At 42.6% G+C, this 15,622-nt stretch overlaps 1 protein-coding gene across 2 annotated transcripts in view; it reads left to right on the forward strand.

Moving 5' to 3' along the window:
- The window catches only part of LOC138796767 (proton channel OTOP1-like), a 65,631-nt gene that overhangs the window by 14,435 nt on the left and 35,574 nt on the right, over positions 1 to 15,622 (forward strand). Inside the window, exons 3-4 of one of the 2 annotated variants that reach the window (XM_069976440.1) lie at positions 575 to 659; positions 8,773 to 9,201. In XM_069976440.1, the coding sequence (XP_069832541.1) occupies positions 8,802 to 9,201 (400 nt within the window). In that variant the 5' untranslated portion in view covers positions 575 to 659; positions 8,773 to 8,801. The remainder of the gene's footprint in view (positions 1 to 574; positions 660 to 8,772; positions 9,202 to 15,622) is intronic. The other variant, XM_069976441.1, reaches the window with a different exon arrangement.

The following is a 15,622-nucleotide window of genomic DNA, read 5'->3' on the forward strand; positions in this document are numbered from 1 at the left end:
ATCGAAAATGTGTTTTATTATTTTAATAGATTAACCATGAGAGACATCGGCATTAGTGCAGAGGATCGCAAACCCCGGTAATAGCAATTCATGTAAACTGTTTCCCTGCTTTCCCAGATGCATCCAGAGGTGTTTGCATCACTTTCTTAAGATTTTATTTGTTATTTTTAGTTGAACCAGATTTCCAAGTAAATGACCGTATGTTTTGAGCCGCATGTCTATTTTTTCCCACGGCCGGAGTTTCATCCGCACATTTACAGCCGCATAAAAAATACAGCCGCACACATACATAGTGTGAACCTAGCCCCCACCTGAACAGGTCCCTAAAAATATCTGATTTTGAAATTTTACAGAAAATTTGGAAATTTGCTGCTAATGTTTTAAGCTTCCTATTGTCTAAAAAAATGAAAGATAGTTTAATAAATGCCGCCAACATAAAGTAGACATGTTGCTAATGCTATTTAATATATAATTTATGTGGTATAACCACTTTCTGTATAAGCAAAAAAGTTTTAAAGTTGGAAAAATGCATTTTTTCACATTTTTTCACGTTATTTGGTTTTTTTTCATAAAGATTCGTTATGAGTATCGACTCCAATTTTCCAGGAATGTAAAGAACAATATGTCACGAGAAAACAGTCTCAGAATCAGCCGGATAGGTAAAAGCATCCCAAAGTTATTAATGAATAAAGTGACACTGGTCATATTCATAAAATTTGTCTCTGTCATTAAGGCCATTTCAGGCTCTGTCCTTAAAGGGGTAGTTCACCCAAATTTTTTTTCTTTCAAATCAACTGCTGCCATGAAGTGCCAGAGATTTGTAATTTACTTCTATTAAAAAATCTCAAGCCTTCCAGTACTTATCAGCTGCTGTATGCAAAATTATGTTCTCATCTTCAGTATCTATGCCTTTTTGATGCATGTCATTATCTTATTAGCCTTGGCAGCTGCTGCCTGGCACTGATCACTAAAGTTGAGTTTACTGTCCTACAATACCCCCAGGTCCTTTTCAGAAACAGTTTTACCCAGTGTTTTATTATTTAGCACGACTGTACTTATTATTTCTACGGCCCAAGTACATAACCTTACATTTATCCGCATTATGGCTTTGTTTCCACAAAGTAAAATTAATGAACATGAACATTAATGTTCACTTTTTTTTACATTGTGTGAACATAGCCTAAATGTAATTTGCCATTAGAGATGAGCGAACCTGGAGCATGCTCGAGTCCATCCGAACCCGAACTTTTGGCATTTGATTAGCGGTGGCTGCTGAACTTGGATAAAGCCCTAAGGCTATGTGGAAATCATGGATATTGTCATTGGCTGTATCCATGTTTTCCAGACAACCTTAGAGCTTTATCCAAGTTCAGCAGCCCCCACTAATCAAATGCCGATCGTTCGGGTTCAGATCGACTCGAACCCGAACCCGGTTCGCTCATCTCTATTTGCCATTTATCTGCGCAAGCCTTCAGCTTCTCCAAATCCCTCTGAAATATTATCTTCCTCTGTGGTGATTATTTTAACCAGTTTAGTATCATCTGCAAAATTGGAAATTCTACTCTTTACAAGTTGACCTTTACAAATTTAAAAGAAGTGGACCCAATGCTGACCCCTGCGGTACCCCACAAGGGACTATTAGCCAATCTGAGTATGTTCTATCAATGACCACTCTCTGTTTCCTGTCATTCAGCCAGTTACTTAACCATTTACACATATTTTTCCCTAGTTCCTCATCTAAGGTGTTAATGTGCCATGATTGTAATTACCCTGTGTACAGCATTTTACCTGCCTGTGATATTCATCATTAACTGATAGAGATCTGCCTGAATGATTACTGGAGGGGATTAAAAAATAATGCAAAAACACAAGTCAGTGACGAAATCCATCTCCTTTAAATGAGGCCCCACAGAATACTACCCTGTTTTTCCAAAAATAAGACCTACCCCATAAATAAGCCCTAGTTTGACCTGCTGATAGCCCCCTAATGTGCACGGGGTGGCAAGGAGGAAGGTTTGTATCTTCCTCCTCAATGCCGTTCCCGTGCAGTTAGTAGATGAATCCATGACCCAGAACACTGTTAGGAGCACTGTCCCGCCCCCATTGCGCTGAGCTGGCTCGCCGGCACAATTGATTATCATTAGAAGGAGCAAGCTGGATCAGTGTGATGGGGGCAGGGCAGTGCTCCTAACGGTGCTTCAGGCCATAGATTCAACTACTAACTGCACGGGAACAGCACTGAGGAGGAAGATACATACATTCCTCCTCTGTGACTTGTGTGCATTACAGGGCTATCAGCAGTATATATAAGTCTAACTTGCTGATAGTTCCCCTTTAACTAAAAGCCCTACTCTAGAAAGAAAAAGGTAAAAAGAAAGTAATGGAGCATAATGTGTGATTGGTCTACACGGAAAAAATAACACGTACCCCGAAAATAAGTCTTTTTTCGGAGAAAGAAATGAAAAAAGACCCTCTCTCATTTTCAAAGAAACGTGGGTAGTATACTCATACTCATTATGACACAATACATTTTTTTTAACACATCATTTTTATTAGAGGTTTTACGTGAACAAGAAATATAGTTTACAACTTGACACCTTGCAGGGTGTGAGAGCTAATTGTACATCATCATTACAGTACAGGACAGTGACACTGTCACATTTACAGCAAAAGAACCATTAAAAAACAAAAAAACAAGAACATAATACAAGCTTGTAATGGTCAGCCAACCATGTCATTTGGTGCACAGCGATATATAAAATAACAAACCAAAGAGCACAGTAGGGAATGTATCTTACCTTCAGATAGATAAATGGGTGTCTAATGTGTATATGGGTGGGGCGGCCAACCTCTTTCTGTGCCGACATAAGCAGCGGGCATCTTTGCCCCCATTTCTTCTTGTAAGCTATGATCAGGTACGAGGAATGATACAGTGGTCATAGCCTATTTGTCATCTGATGTCATCGCATGTTATATAGGAATACCTGCATTGGGTTTTTACAAATCCAAAGAAGGATCCTGTTGGTTATACCCAGTGCGTCAATCCGTCTGGTGCGTCAATCTAGTTCAAATTTGCAGGGTCATTTTCTTTTCAGATATAACTCTCTTTCTCTAGTCTAATACAGTGTACCTCGGTTCTCATACTGCTCAGAACTCAAACAGTATTTTCTAGTAAAGTTTGCTTTGGTTCTAATACTCTTTCTTGGTTCTCAAACACTTTTTGGGCCCCCAGTCTTGAAGTACAGTAAGGCTAGGTTCACACTGCGTTTTTGCAATCCGTTCTTTTGCAAAATACGGATGAAAAACGGATGAAAAAAACAGATGCATTTGTGTGCATCCGTTTTATCCGTTTCTTCATTGACTTCGATTGCAAAAAAAAGGATCAAAACGGATTTGTTTTTTTAAGGGTATGTTCACATGTCGTTTTTGGCCCCACGTCGGGCTACACCTCATGAATCAGTGAAAAAAGGATACTGAAGTGCAGCCCGTTGTGCGGCCGACAGCCACATTGACTTTAATGAGCAGGACGGAGTCATTATGTGACTACGTTCTGCTCATTTGCCGGACGTACACTGTTTTCGTGCAGGACTCAAAAGCGTGGTTGACCATGCTTTTGAGTCCTGCACAAAAGCAGTGCACGTCCGGAAAATGAGCAGAACGTAATCATATAATGACTCCGTCCTGCTCATTTAAGTCAATGTGGCCGTCATGTGGCCCTCGGCCACACACCGTGCTGCACGTCAGCATCCTTTTTTCACTGATTCCTGATGTGTAGTCCGACGTGGGGCCAAAAACAAGATGTGAACATACCCTAATGGACACAAAAGTAGCGTCAGCTACGTTTTTGTGTCCGTAAAAAAACGGGATCTGTTTTGATCTGTTTTTTTTTTTTACAATGGAAAAACGGATCAAAACGGATGCACACACATGCATCCGTTTTTTTCATCTGTTTTTAGATTAGTTCTTGGCATGGATTAGGGTGTTCCAGGACTCTTCTCCCTTTTTAGTGTTAAACAAAAGGACGCTGGTTGACCTCAGGGAGATCACCCAAAACACTGCAGAGACACCATCACGTGTCTCAACATCAGTGTATTCTAGAGCATTGTCCCCTGGGAAATCAAATATACAAAAGAAAACTGCAGAGACACCATCACATGTCTCGACGTCAGTGAACTAGCCAGACCTTCCTCCGGGAAGGAACAACCAGGCCAAGGAATGTCTCCAATCAAGGAAGCCACCCGAGCAAGGTATCCATCCACAGACAGCTGTTTCGGAGTATTTGCCCCTCATCAGTGTGGAGTAGGTTTCTGGCTAGTGGCAGCAATGCCTAGTAAGTGGATGCAAAAGGTCGCTGGTTGACCTCAGGGAGATCACCCAAAACACTGCAGCGACACCATCACGTGTCTCGACATCAGTGTATTCTAGAGCATTGCCCCCTGGGAAATCAAATATGCAAAAGAATACTGCAGAGACACCATCACATGTCTCGACATCAGTGAACTAGCCATAGCTTCCTCCGGGAAGGAACAACCAGGCCAAGGAATGTCTCCAATCAAGTAAACCACCCGAGCAAGGTATCCATCCACAGACAGCTGTTTCAGGGTGTTTGCCCCTCATCAGCATGGAGTCGGTCTCTGGCTAGTGGGAGCAATGCCTAGTAAGTGCATGCAAAAGGATGCTGGTTAACCTCAGGGAGATCAACCAACACAGTGCAGAGACACCATCACGTGTCTCAACGTCAGTTTATTCTAGAGCATTGCCTCCTGGGAAATCAAATATGCAAAAGAACACTGCAGAGACACCATCACATGTCTTGACGTCAGTGAACTAGCCAGAACTTCCTCCGGGAAGGAACAACCAGGCCAAGGGATGTCTCCAATCAGGGAAACCATCCGAGCAAGGTATCCATCCACAGACAGCTGTTTCGAGGTATTTGCCCCTAATCAGTGTGGAGTAGGTTTCTGGCTAGTGGGAGCAATGCCTAGTAAGTGCATGCAAAAATACGCTGGTTGACCTCAAGGAGATCAACAAAACATCGCAGAGACACCATCACATATCTCGACGTCAGTGTATTCTAGAGCATTGCCCCCCTGGAATATCAAATATGCAAAAGAACACTGCAGAGACACCATCACATGTCTTGACGTCAGACCTGCCTCCGGGTAGGAACAACCAGGCCAAGGAATGTCTCCAATCAAGGAAACCACCCGAGCAAGGTATCCATCCACAGACAGTTGTTTCAGGGTATTTGCCCCTTATCAGTGTGGAGTAGGTTTCCCTGAGGTCAATTAGTGTCCTTTAGACATTGCTTCCACTAGCCAGAAACCAGCTGTCTGTGGATGGATACCTTGCTCGGGTGGTTTCCTTGATTGGAGACATTCCTTGGCCTGGTTGTTCCTTGCCGGAGGAAGGTCTGGCTAGTTCACTGACGTCGAGACATTTGATGGTGTCTCTGCAGTGTTCTTTTGCATTTTTAGTGTTTAGCACTGCATAGTAGATATAGTACAAATATTAGAAGAACTGGTTGTCTCTAGCTGCATCTGTACACAATTAGACTAGACTTCACTTAACTGAACTGCTCACTTCCTCCCACACGGAAACAACTACTTCCTCCTACAAGGGTGAGCATATGTGTAGGGCAGAGATAGGTAGAAGAAAAGAAAGTACCTCCTATTGGCTGGCACAGAACACATGGTATAACAATAACATTAATCCATTACTTTCTTTCAGCTGTGCATTAAATAATTAGACTTAGAAGTAAGTGGCAAAGCTATAAAAATACCTTTGTCGCCACTTAACCTGGAGTAAGGAGCTTTTTTAGAGGTGCACAGAGGTACAAAACACTTGTGGTACTGGTGCGCAAAAAACCCACAGTGCTTTGTTTGTGTAACCCTGTGTATTAAGTATAGCTGTGATAGGTGTTGTGCCTCAAAGGGGGGGGGGGGGGGGGGGGGGGGGGGGGGGGGAGACTGAGTAATCCCTCCACTGAAAATTTTTTCAGGTACATTGCTACCATAGTTGCCAACATTTGAAATTATTTTTTCAGGGACACTTAGGCTTTAGCAACAAGGGATGTGACCTATTTTGTGTGTGGTATGTGGGGCGTGGTCTATTGCGGGTGTGTTTTCCTGGGATGTGGCTTGTCATTTGTATTTTCCCTATATTGTCCTCATTATATGAACCACAAAGTTAGGACAATACACATAAGTACAAGATGCTGGGAGTGCTGAGTGACTTTCATCATACTGACTACAAGATGCTGGGAAATCTGGATGACCTCCATCTTACTGAGGACAAGATGATAAAGCTGGGTGATCTCCATCATACTGAGGACAAGATGATAAAGCTGAGTGATCTTCATCACACTGAGTATAAGATGCTGGAAAAGCTCGGTAACTTCCATCATACTGAGCATAAGATGTTGGGAAAGCTAGGTGTCTTCCATCATAATAAGTATAAAATGCTGGGAAAGCTGAGTGACTTCCATGATACTGAGTATAAGATGCTGGGAAAGCTGAGTGACTTCCATCATACTGAGTATAAGATGCTAGGAAAGCTGGGTGACCTCCATCATACTGAGTACAAGATGCTGGAAAGCTGTGTGACTTCCATCATACCGAGTATAAGATGCTGGGAAAGCTGGGTAACCTCCATCATACTGACTACAAGATGCTGGGAAAGCTGGGTGACCTCCATCGAACTGACTACAAGATGCTGGGAAATGTGGATGACCTCCATCTTACTGAGGACAAGATGATAAAGCTGGGTGATCTCCATCATACTGAGGACAAGATGATAAAGCTGAGTGATCTTCATCACACTGAGTATAAGATGCTGGAAAAGCTCGGTAACTTCCATCATACTGAGCATAAGATGTTGGGAAAGCTAGGTGTCTTCCATCATAATAAGTATAAAATGCTGGGAAAGCTGAGTGACTTCCATGATACTGAGTATAAGATGCTGGAAAAGCTGAGTGACTTCCATCATACTGAGTATAAGATGCTAGGAAAGCTGTGTGACCTCCATCATACTGAGTACAAGATGCTGGAAAGCTGTGTGACTTCCATCATACTGAGTATAAGATGCTGGGAAAGCTGGGTAACCTCCATCATACTGACTACAAGATGCTGGGAAAGCTGGGTGACCTCCATCGAACTGACTACAAGATGCTGGGAAATCTGGATGACCTCCATCTTACTGAGGACAAGATGATAAAGCTGGGTGATCTCCATCATACTGAGGACAAGATGATAAAGCTGAGTGACCTTCATCACACTGAGTATAAGATGCTGGAAAAGCTCGGTAACTTCCATCATACTGAGCATAAGATGTTGGGAAAGCTAGGTGTCTTCCATCATAATAAGTATAAAATGCTGGGAAAGCTGAGTGACTTCCATGATACTGAGTATAAGATGCTGGGAAAGCTGAGTGACTTCCATCATACTGAGTATAAGATGCTAGGAAAGCTGGGTTGACCTTCATCATACTGAGTACAAGATGCTGGAAAGCTGTGTGACCTCCATCATACTGAGTATAAGATGCTGGGAAAGCTGGGCAACCTCCATCATACTGACTACAAGATGCTGGGAAAGCTGGGTGACCTCCATCGAACTGACTACAAGATGCTGGGAAATCTGGATGACCTCCATCTTACTGAGGACAAGATGATAAAGCTGGGTGATCTCCATCATACTGAGGACAAGATGATAAAGCTGAGTGATCTTCATCACACTGAGTATAAGATGCTGGAAAAGCTCGGTAACTTCCATCATATTGAGCATAAGATGTTGGGAAAGCTAGGTGTCTTCCATCATAATAAGTATAAAATGCTGGGAAAGCTGAGTGACTTCCATGATGCTGAGTATAAGATGCTGGGAAAGCTGAGTGACTTCCATCATACTGAGTATAAGATGCTAGGAAAGCTGGGTGACCTCCATCATACTGACTACAAGATGCTGGGAAAGCTGGGTGACCTCCATCATACTGAGTACAAGATGCTGGAAAGCTGTGTGACTTCCATCATACTGAGTATAAGATGCTGGGAAAGCTGGGTAACCTCCATCATACTGACTACAAGATGCTGGGAAAGCTGGGTGACCTCCATCATACTGACTACAAGATGCTGGGAAAGCTGGGTGACCTCCATCATATTGACTACAAGATGATGGGAAAGCTGGGTGACTGGAGGTTCTGTATTTTTATCAACGTTTTTACCACTGTGCAGGTCAAAATCCCCCCTCCCCACCAACCTCCAGTCAATTCTCCTTGTAGGTCATGGGCAAATCCGGGACTGTTGACAACTATTACCACTACTTCTATGATCCTGTCAGGAGCAGTATCACCATCTTGTTTTTAAGGGGTTGCCATTCCGGCACCTTTTCCTGGTGAGCTGGGTTCAAGAGCTGGTATGAGAGCTGGGTACAAATGTCTAGTCGCCGCAGGCAGGATATTTTGGAGGATCAGCATGAGCTCCTTGCCGTGTGTCTGCTCACATTGCTGGCCACACACCCTATATATGTACATATATAATTATAACCTGTCAACATATGATGTCTATGTGGTAAGAAGCACTCATTAATTATACTCCTTTTATGTTGTTTATGATGTTTTGCATTCTGTATATAGATGTAGCAGAGCTGAATTCCAGGCATCCCATGTGTCAGAGAATAAAAAGTGCACAATATATATTGGGATACAGTTACAAACAAACTATTGCACATATGTATAAAGTTATTTGGGACACATATATGTAACTCTTATGTTTTATTACAGGTATTTCCTACCTATGAATAGGTACGGTCATGATTGACAACAGCGAACATACAGCAGTAAATGAAATCCCTCCTGAAGTTATGGATAGTAAAGATGAAATAATTCTTCCTCCTCCTCCGCCTCCTCCTCCCCCTTCTGTAACGGCTGATTCTCATATAGGAACCATTAAAAGGATTTCCAGCAAAAAGCACAAGAACAGTGAAATTGCCAGCAGACAGTATGGCATTAATATCTTCATCGTTGGACTTCTTCTGATGTTTGCCACCTATTTAAAGATTGAGGGCCTGACTGAAAGTGACCGGCTAATCTTCCTGATCGCTTTAATGCTGATACAGATTTTTTGGATGGTGTTTCATATGGTCGTAAGTAATAGAAAGAAATGGGCTCTTCCTGAAAGAGATGGACATGCTGGAGCCAGGTGGCTGAGATGTAAGTGAACATGGTATTATTTTTAATAGTTGTTATATTTACAAAACGAACACGTTCTACAGGAAAAGATACAGCCCCTCTTCCATCAGAGCATGTATTACATAATAGGAAAAAGTTCAATTTCCCAAAGGCCTCAACCATCTAAATCAGGGGTGTCAAACTCAAATACAAAGTGGGCCAAAATTAAAAAATGGGATAAAGTCGTGGGCCAACCTTCATAATTATTGAAGAGCACATGCAGCGGTCCTGGCATTTTCAGTGGTGTGAGTCTCCCAGCACTGTGCACTATGATAAATGACATGATAAATTGCTATGACTTGGTTAAACCCCAACCCATGTAATAGCCAATCCCCCCAATATTGCCCCATGATGTAGCCAACCCAACCAAAATTGCCAGACATATTAGCCAGCCTTCCCAGTACTGCCCAAATAGTAGCCAGCCCCCCGTGTCCCATATAGTAGCCATTCCTCCCCAATAGTCTCATATATTAGCCAGCCCTCCCCAATAGTCTCATATAGTAGCCAGCTTTCCCCAGTAGTCTTATATAGTAGCCAGTCCTCCCCCATAGTCTCTTATATAGTAGCCAGCCCTCCTCCATAGTCTCTTATATAGTAGCCAGCCCTCCCCAATAGACTCTTATATAGTAGCCAACCCCTAGAACAGTTGTTAAAGGGAACCTGTCACCCGTGGATGGCCCCCGGAACCCACCCCCCCCCTGAATACAGCCCCCCATACTTACCCCATCCTGCCATTCCTGCTCCTGATGCTGATCCTGCCGTGGAGATACGGTTGCCCACTCATCTTCTCATGTAAATATGGGGGGCAATATCCAGGGGTAGGGTGGGTTCGTAGGGCCGTCCAATGTTGACAGGTTTTCCCTTTAGCTTGAACTGACCCTCTTCTGCGGCCCCTGAGGACTCAGGAGGCGCCCAGCGCAGGACGTGTGCGGTGGACGCTCACATACTCCTAGGTCGCAGGCTAAAAACTATGTGGTCTACAAGATTATAATATGGGCAGTCCGAGCGGTTGTCCGGACCACCCATATTATAATCTAATGCAATGTCGGCAGGCCAAATGTAATCCAAACTGTGACTTGCCTGGCAGGCCAAAAATAATGGCACCCCAGGCTAAATCAGGCGGGCCAGAGTTTGACATGACTGATCTAGATGAAATCAGTAGTGAGAAGGGGAAGCATTGCTGGATTTTTCCAGCTAGATCCTTTTGTTCTTGGAGGGATAAGCTGGCGCCAGAGCTGTTTGGTGGTGATTTTACAATTGTGGCAAATGTTCATGTGAATGGGGAGATAACTGTGGGCCGACAATCAGTGACCATTTCTTCTTCAACTCTTCCTGGTCTTCCTGCACTTATGTATATGACCCCCCCCCCCCAAACTGAAAATTATTTATTTTCTGATTCTGCCTAACGATTCCATCGTTGATTTACGTGGATAGCGCCACCAGCCTGAACAGTGTTCTCATCTGTAACACAATCCGTACATTTTTCTTGCAAAGACAAACGCATTTACAATGAAAATTCCTGCCTTTCGCAAGAACCATCATTAGGCGACAATGACGCTCCCTACCTCCCTGCAACCATGCAGTATCTATATCAGATATTTCCCACCCCCATTGTATTAATTCACTGCTTTTCAGTTTCACTGGTTCTGTACATCAGAAGATGATATAATGGAGTCAGCCTCGATTGATACATCTTTCCTATGAGACTTTTACATCGCTGTTGAGAAATGTTGTCCTAATCTTCTATGCAAAATTTTATAAATTTGGCTCATGACGTGCCCAGGTAATAAACATCTTGTACAGTATGTACAGTTTGTTGCCTGTGCAGGGTCACAGCATATGCACAAAAGGGCAGGTACCTTTATTGTTACTAGCCCCTCTCACCCTTACACTATTGTATTAGACCCAATGGTATGAGTAACCTAAAGTAGCCAAGAGGGAGTCCCTAGAAGGCCTATAGGCATGTGCTGTGTACATAGATAATGGGTGGGCGCACAATGTACCCCACACCTTCTCAAACGTGTTTGGATGGCCTCTATTTTTAAACACTATCCTTTCAAATGTTATAATGGTATTAACTATTTTATTCCAATAGAATAGGGACAGGGATCGGGGGTCTATACTCTGGATGGTGATTGCTTTCCAAGCCAAAAATAGTGTTTCTCTTAGAAATATCCTTTCGTGATGAGACCAGGATTTCGATGAGAGTATACCAAATAGAGAGAGGTTCCAATGACACAGGTCTAGATGTTAAATCTAGTTAGCAAATCTACTACATCTTTCCAGAATAAAGCTCTGTAAAGACATTACTAGAGATGAGCGAACCTGGAGCATGCTCGAGTCCATCTGAACCCGTTGCTCGGCATTTGATTAGCGGTGGCTGCTTAAGTTGATTAAAGCCCTAAGGCTATGTAGAAAACATGGATATAGCCACGTTTTCCGGACAACCTTAGAGCTTTATCAAACTTTAGCAGCCCCCGCTAATCAAATACCGAACGTTCGGGTTCGGATGGACTCTACAATGCTTGGGGTTCGCTCATCTCTACCTATAACATCTATGACATTTATCTGTTAGAAGTCTGCCCATTCTATGCAATCTGACTGGAGTAAGATAGCTATAATGTGTGATATACAATTGTGTAATCATATGGTTCTCTGCAGGGGACACTAACATGTGAAAAGAGAGTATTCCATCCAGTTAAGGATGGAATATGTTTTTTCCAGTAAGTTTCTGTGCTGAGGGGAGCCTTAGATGTTTTAAGGGATATAAAATGTGTGTAAAGTGTTGATACCAAACCCGTAGGGCCCTTAGAGAGAAAACTGATCCTTTACAATGTGCTGTAAAAACTAACGGTAAAAATTTAAAGGAGGAGTCCCTAAAAACATGGAACTTTTCCTGTATCTGTGTGGGAGACTTTAGAACATTTCAAATAAGTTCCCCAATGCCAATATCCCGTAATTTTTCCAAAAGGCAGGGTCTAGACTCCATGTGAAACTCTATCTTGCTAATTTATGCATAGGCAATAGATTCCTGTGAACACGAGGAAGTTCCTCAAGAAATACACTGAGGGAAGATATACCCATATAGAAAGCTAAATGGGGCTTACTATTGGGAGGCGGATCAGAGGCCACCCATGACTGCAGGAATTTGAGTTGTAAGTAATACAAGTGTAAGTATTGTGTCAGCTTTAGTTTGGACCCTGAACTGCCCCCATACAAACGTTGGGAGCAGGGATGTAATTTCTCAAAAAAATGTCATGTGGACAGGGTCTGAGGAGTGTTGAATTAAATACAAGCACTTGGGAAGAATAATCATTTTAATCAGGGTTTATATGCCATGGTGTGGATAATGGTGAGGCACTTCAGATCCCAAATTTCTCTTTTATATACAGGATAAGGGGCAAGATATTACCTCCAAGTTCACAGGTACTTAAACTTGTTAACCACCATTAACCCACATAGTGAGGAAAGCCAGCTTTGGTTAGTTAGGGGCATAAAGACCGACTTGCTCCAATTGATGCAGAGGCCTGAGAAGCCTTTGAACCTATCAATCTGAGCAATAAGATGTACGAGGGTAGTCCTGGGTTGAGACATGAATAATGTTAAATTGTCAGTGACTAAGCCTATCCTGTCTTCCTTCTCCCCAAATGTCATTCCTTCAGTCAATGGGTCTTGCCTTATAAGATTTTATAGCCACCCAAATAGCAGAGGGGATAAGGGGCATCTCTGGGCAAAGGACTGAGAGCAGATCCCATTCACTAAAACCTGTGCTTGGGGGGATTTGTAAATGAAGGAAATCCACCTTATAAATTTGTCTATTGTTAAGCGTTGGTAGCGCGTTGATAGTTTGCAAATCTGGTCCAGTCAATATTCATGCTGGTAACGTACAGGATATTGCTCAGACTGTATTACCAAGGCTCAGAGAGGGAGCTGCTCTTACATGCATCCGCATGTAGTTCGTGCCAGACCTACCCCCATGTTAGGAGTTTAATGCAGCTAGTCCAAAACTTAAATTTTATTTCTTTTGGGACATTCAGAGATGGACTTGCTTGTGTGTTTTGTATTATTGTCCTGCTGCATACCCTAATGCAACAGAAGTGAAAATCTATACTCCCGCCCCACTAGATTTATCACTTGCAGACATAACAGGGTGACATCACAGATAGAGGGGGTTCTCTGACAAGGTAGGGTTAAACTAGGATGTAAAATTTGGTTATTATGGTCATTTTTCTTTGATTTGTCTATTAAGAACTCCTTATGTGCATGGGTGGGTGACAAGAAGGGGACAATAGGCAGCAGTCTGTGAGAGGGAGGGTACACAAGAACAGTCTGTTACAGTGACGGCATGGGGAGCAATCTATATGAATGGGGAGATTATAGGCACAGCTTGTGAGATAGGGAGACATGGAAATTATTCTGCAAGTTATCCCAGGTCTAATCCCTAGAGCAGACCCTGTGGCCCTCCTGCTGTTGCAAAACGACAATTCCCATCATGCTTGGACAGCCAAAAGCAAAGCCCTCTGCACTTCATCATCTTATCAACTGATTGAAGGTAGCCATGACATTGTGTGAATTTATCCTAACAAAGGAGTTGACTGGCTACACACCTGTCCTAAGGGACCAAACCTGATATACCCCAGTGCAAAGATTTCTATAGTCGTGAACTCCAGAAAGGAAACGTAGGTGGTGGCCTTGCCCTGGGGCAGATATAACCAGTATTATATGTACAACGTGACTTATACACGTCACAATTTCCACTTCCACCAATTTAGTTTTGCCTCTATAAATAACATTATATACAATTCTCAGTTGTTTTTCCTGGGGAACTTTATATCAGAGCCAAGTGAAAACTGATCACTAGTGACATTAACTATTAGCTACGTACAGATATAGCAGTGTTGAATTTGACATTTGAGCCTCAGGGAATGTATTGTTTGTACACTATCACAGTGGGTTTACTGGCAGAGAAAACATTATTTCATAGAAAGCTATACCGAGAAACCTGGCTCTGCTATGTCTATAATTTAACATCATCAATCAATTATATAGGATTTGTATGGTACAATATACAGAGACGTGTTGTTATGCTATAAATGAGGGTTACACAACCTCAGGCCCATAATACCGTACTGTTTGGATCTCAGCTATTAGGCTATCTGTGTTTCCATAGTGCAAAATGTCATGGCTGTCAAAAAAGAGTTGTATTCTTCTGATGCAATGGACGGAGTGTGGCTCCTTTCTGCCTTCCCTACTCCAATCATAGATATCTGTATAGGAAATACAGTCAATATACTTACACAGTTGCCATTATTGTCCCAGATAGACCCCTTTACGTTTAGAAAACCTATTTTTATAGTTAAAAACAGCAACTCTTAAATAGTGGTTAAAAAGAGTGTTTCACGCTTTTGAGCACTTGTGGATTTAAATGAGCAATGTGTAATGGCTAATTTCTCCTGTGGCATTGCAGGGGATTGAACACTTAGGGGAACACTTATGAAAGTCCCGCCCAAGGTGTACGCCAGAGAAAAGGTGCAGATTCACCCCCTCTCCCTGGCGTACACCTGCCGTATTCTCCGCTTGCCCAATGGGTAGCGAAGGGGGGGGGCTCCGTGTGGGGGGGGGATAGGTTGATGGTCGCTGCAAGGTGGGGAAAAGGTGTTCTTCTCCTGCGCCTCATTTATCATGATTTGGCATAAATCATGATCCAAATCTACACCTGCTGTAAGCAGATATAGATTCAGTACACCGGGCGCAGGTTTGGGTGCCCGGACGGCCAAATTCACTAAGAGTTGTGCGCCTCTTAGTCAATCTGGCCATGAAAAAGGGGGTGAGGCCTAATTTAAGACACGTGTGCGAGTACGCCGGTCTTCATAAATCCTCCCCTTAATGTCAGATTTCCAGTACTGAAGTCCTCCTACCCATTCTCCATTTAAAAACTATTCACATCTGTTTGATTGACAGATTGCTCCATGTACATCCATCCTAAGACTTATAAGACTTCAATTATAACATGATGGCACCACATATATTTGGGGGCATCACCATACATTTATTGCATGGTAAATCAATCTTTGCTTGATAGATGAAGGTGGAAGAATGTCACGTGCATTTTGGTATCTATGTCAACAAAATCTCTTGAAAATTCTCCAAGGTTAAAGATAAGAACAGCAAAATTGAATCTCAAGAGGCAAAAGATTAAACCTAATGAGTGCACTATGGCCCTGACCAATAAAAAAAATAGTAGACGCACCATCCATTGTGGTGCATGATGCACTATATTTTCTTGAGAGTTATAGTACTAAATTAAGTTTATCTTAAAAATTCTATTCTCATAGGATTAGATATTATGCATCTTACTTTCTGACTACAGCCTTTATTCTTGGAGGGATTCCAGGAAAAAAAC

This window comes from Dendropsophus ebraccatus, chromosome 7 (assembly GCF_027789765.1).
Source record: "Dendropsophus ebraccatus isolate aDenEbr1 chromosome 7, aDenEbr1.pat, whole genome shotgun sequence".
Classification (NCBI taxonomy): Eukaryota; Metazoa; Chordata; class Amphibia; order Anura; family Hylidae; genus Dendropsophus; species Dendropsophus ebraccatus.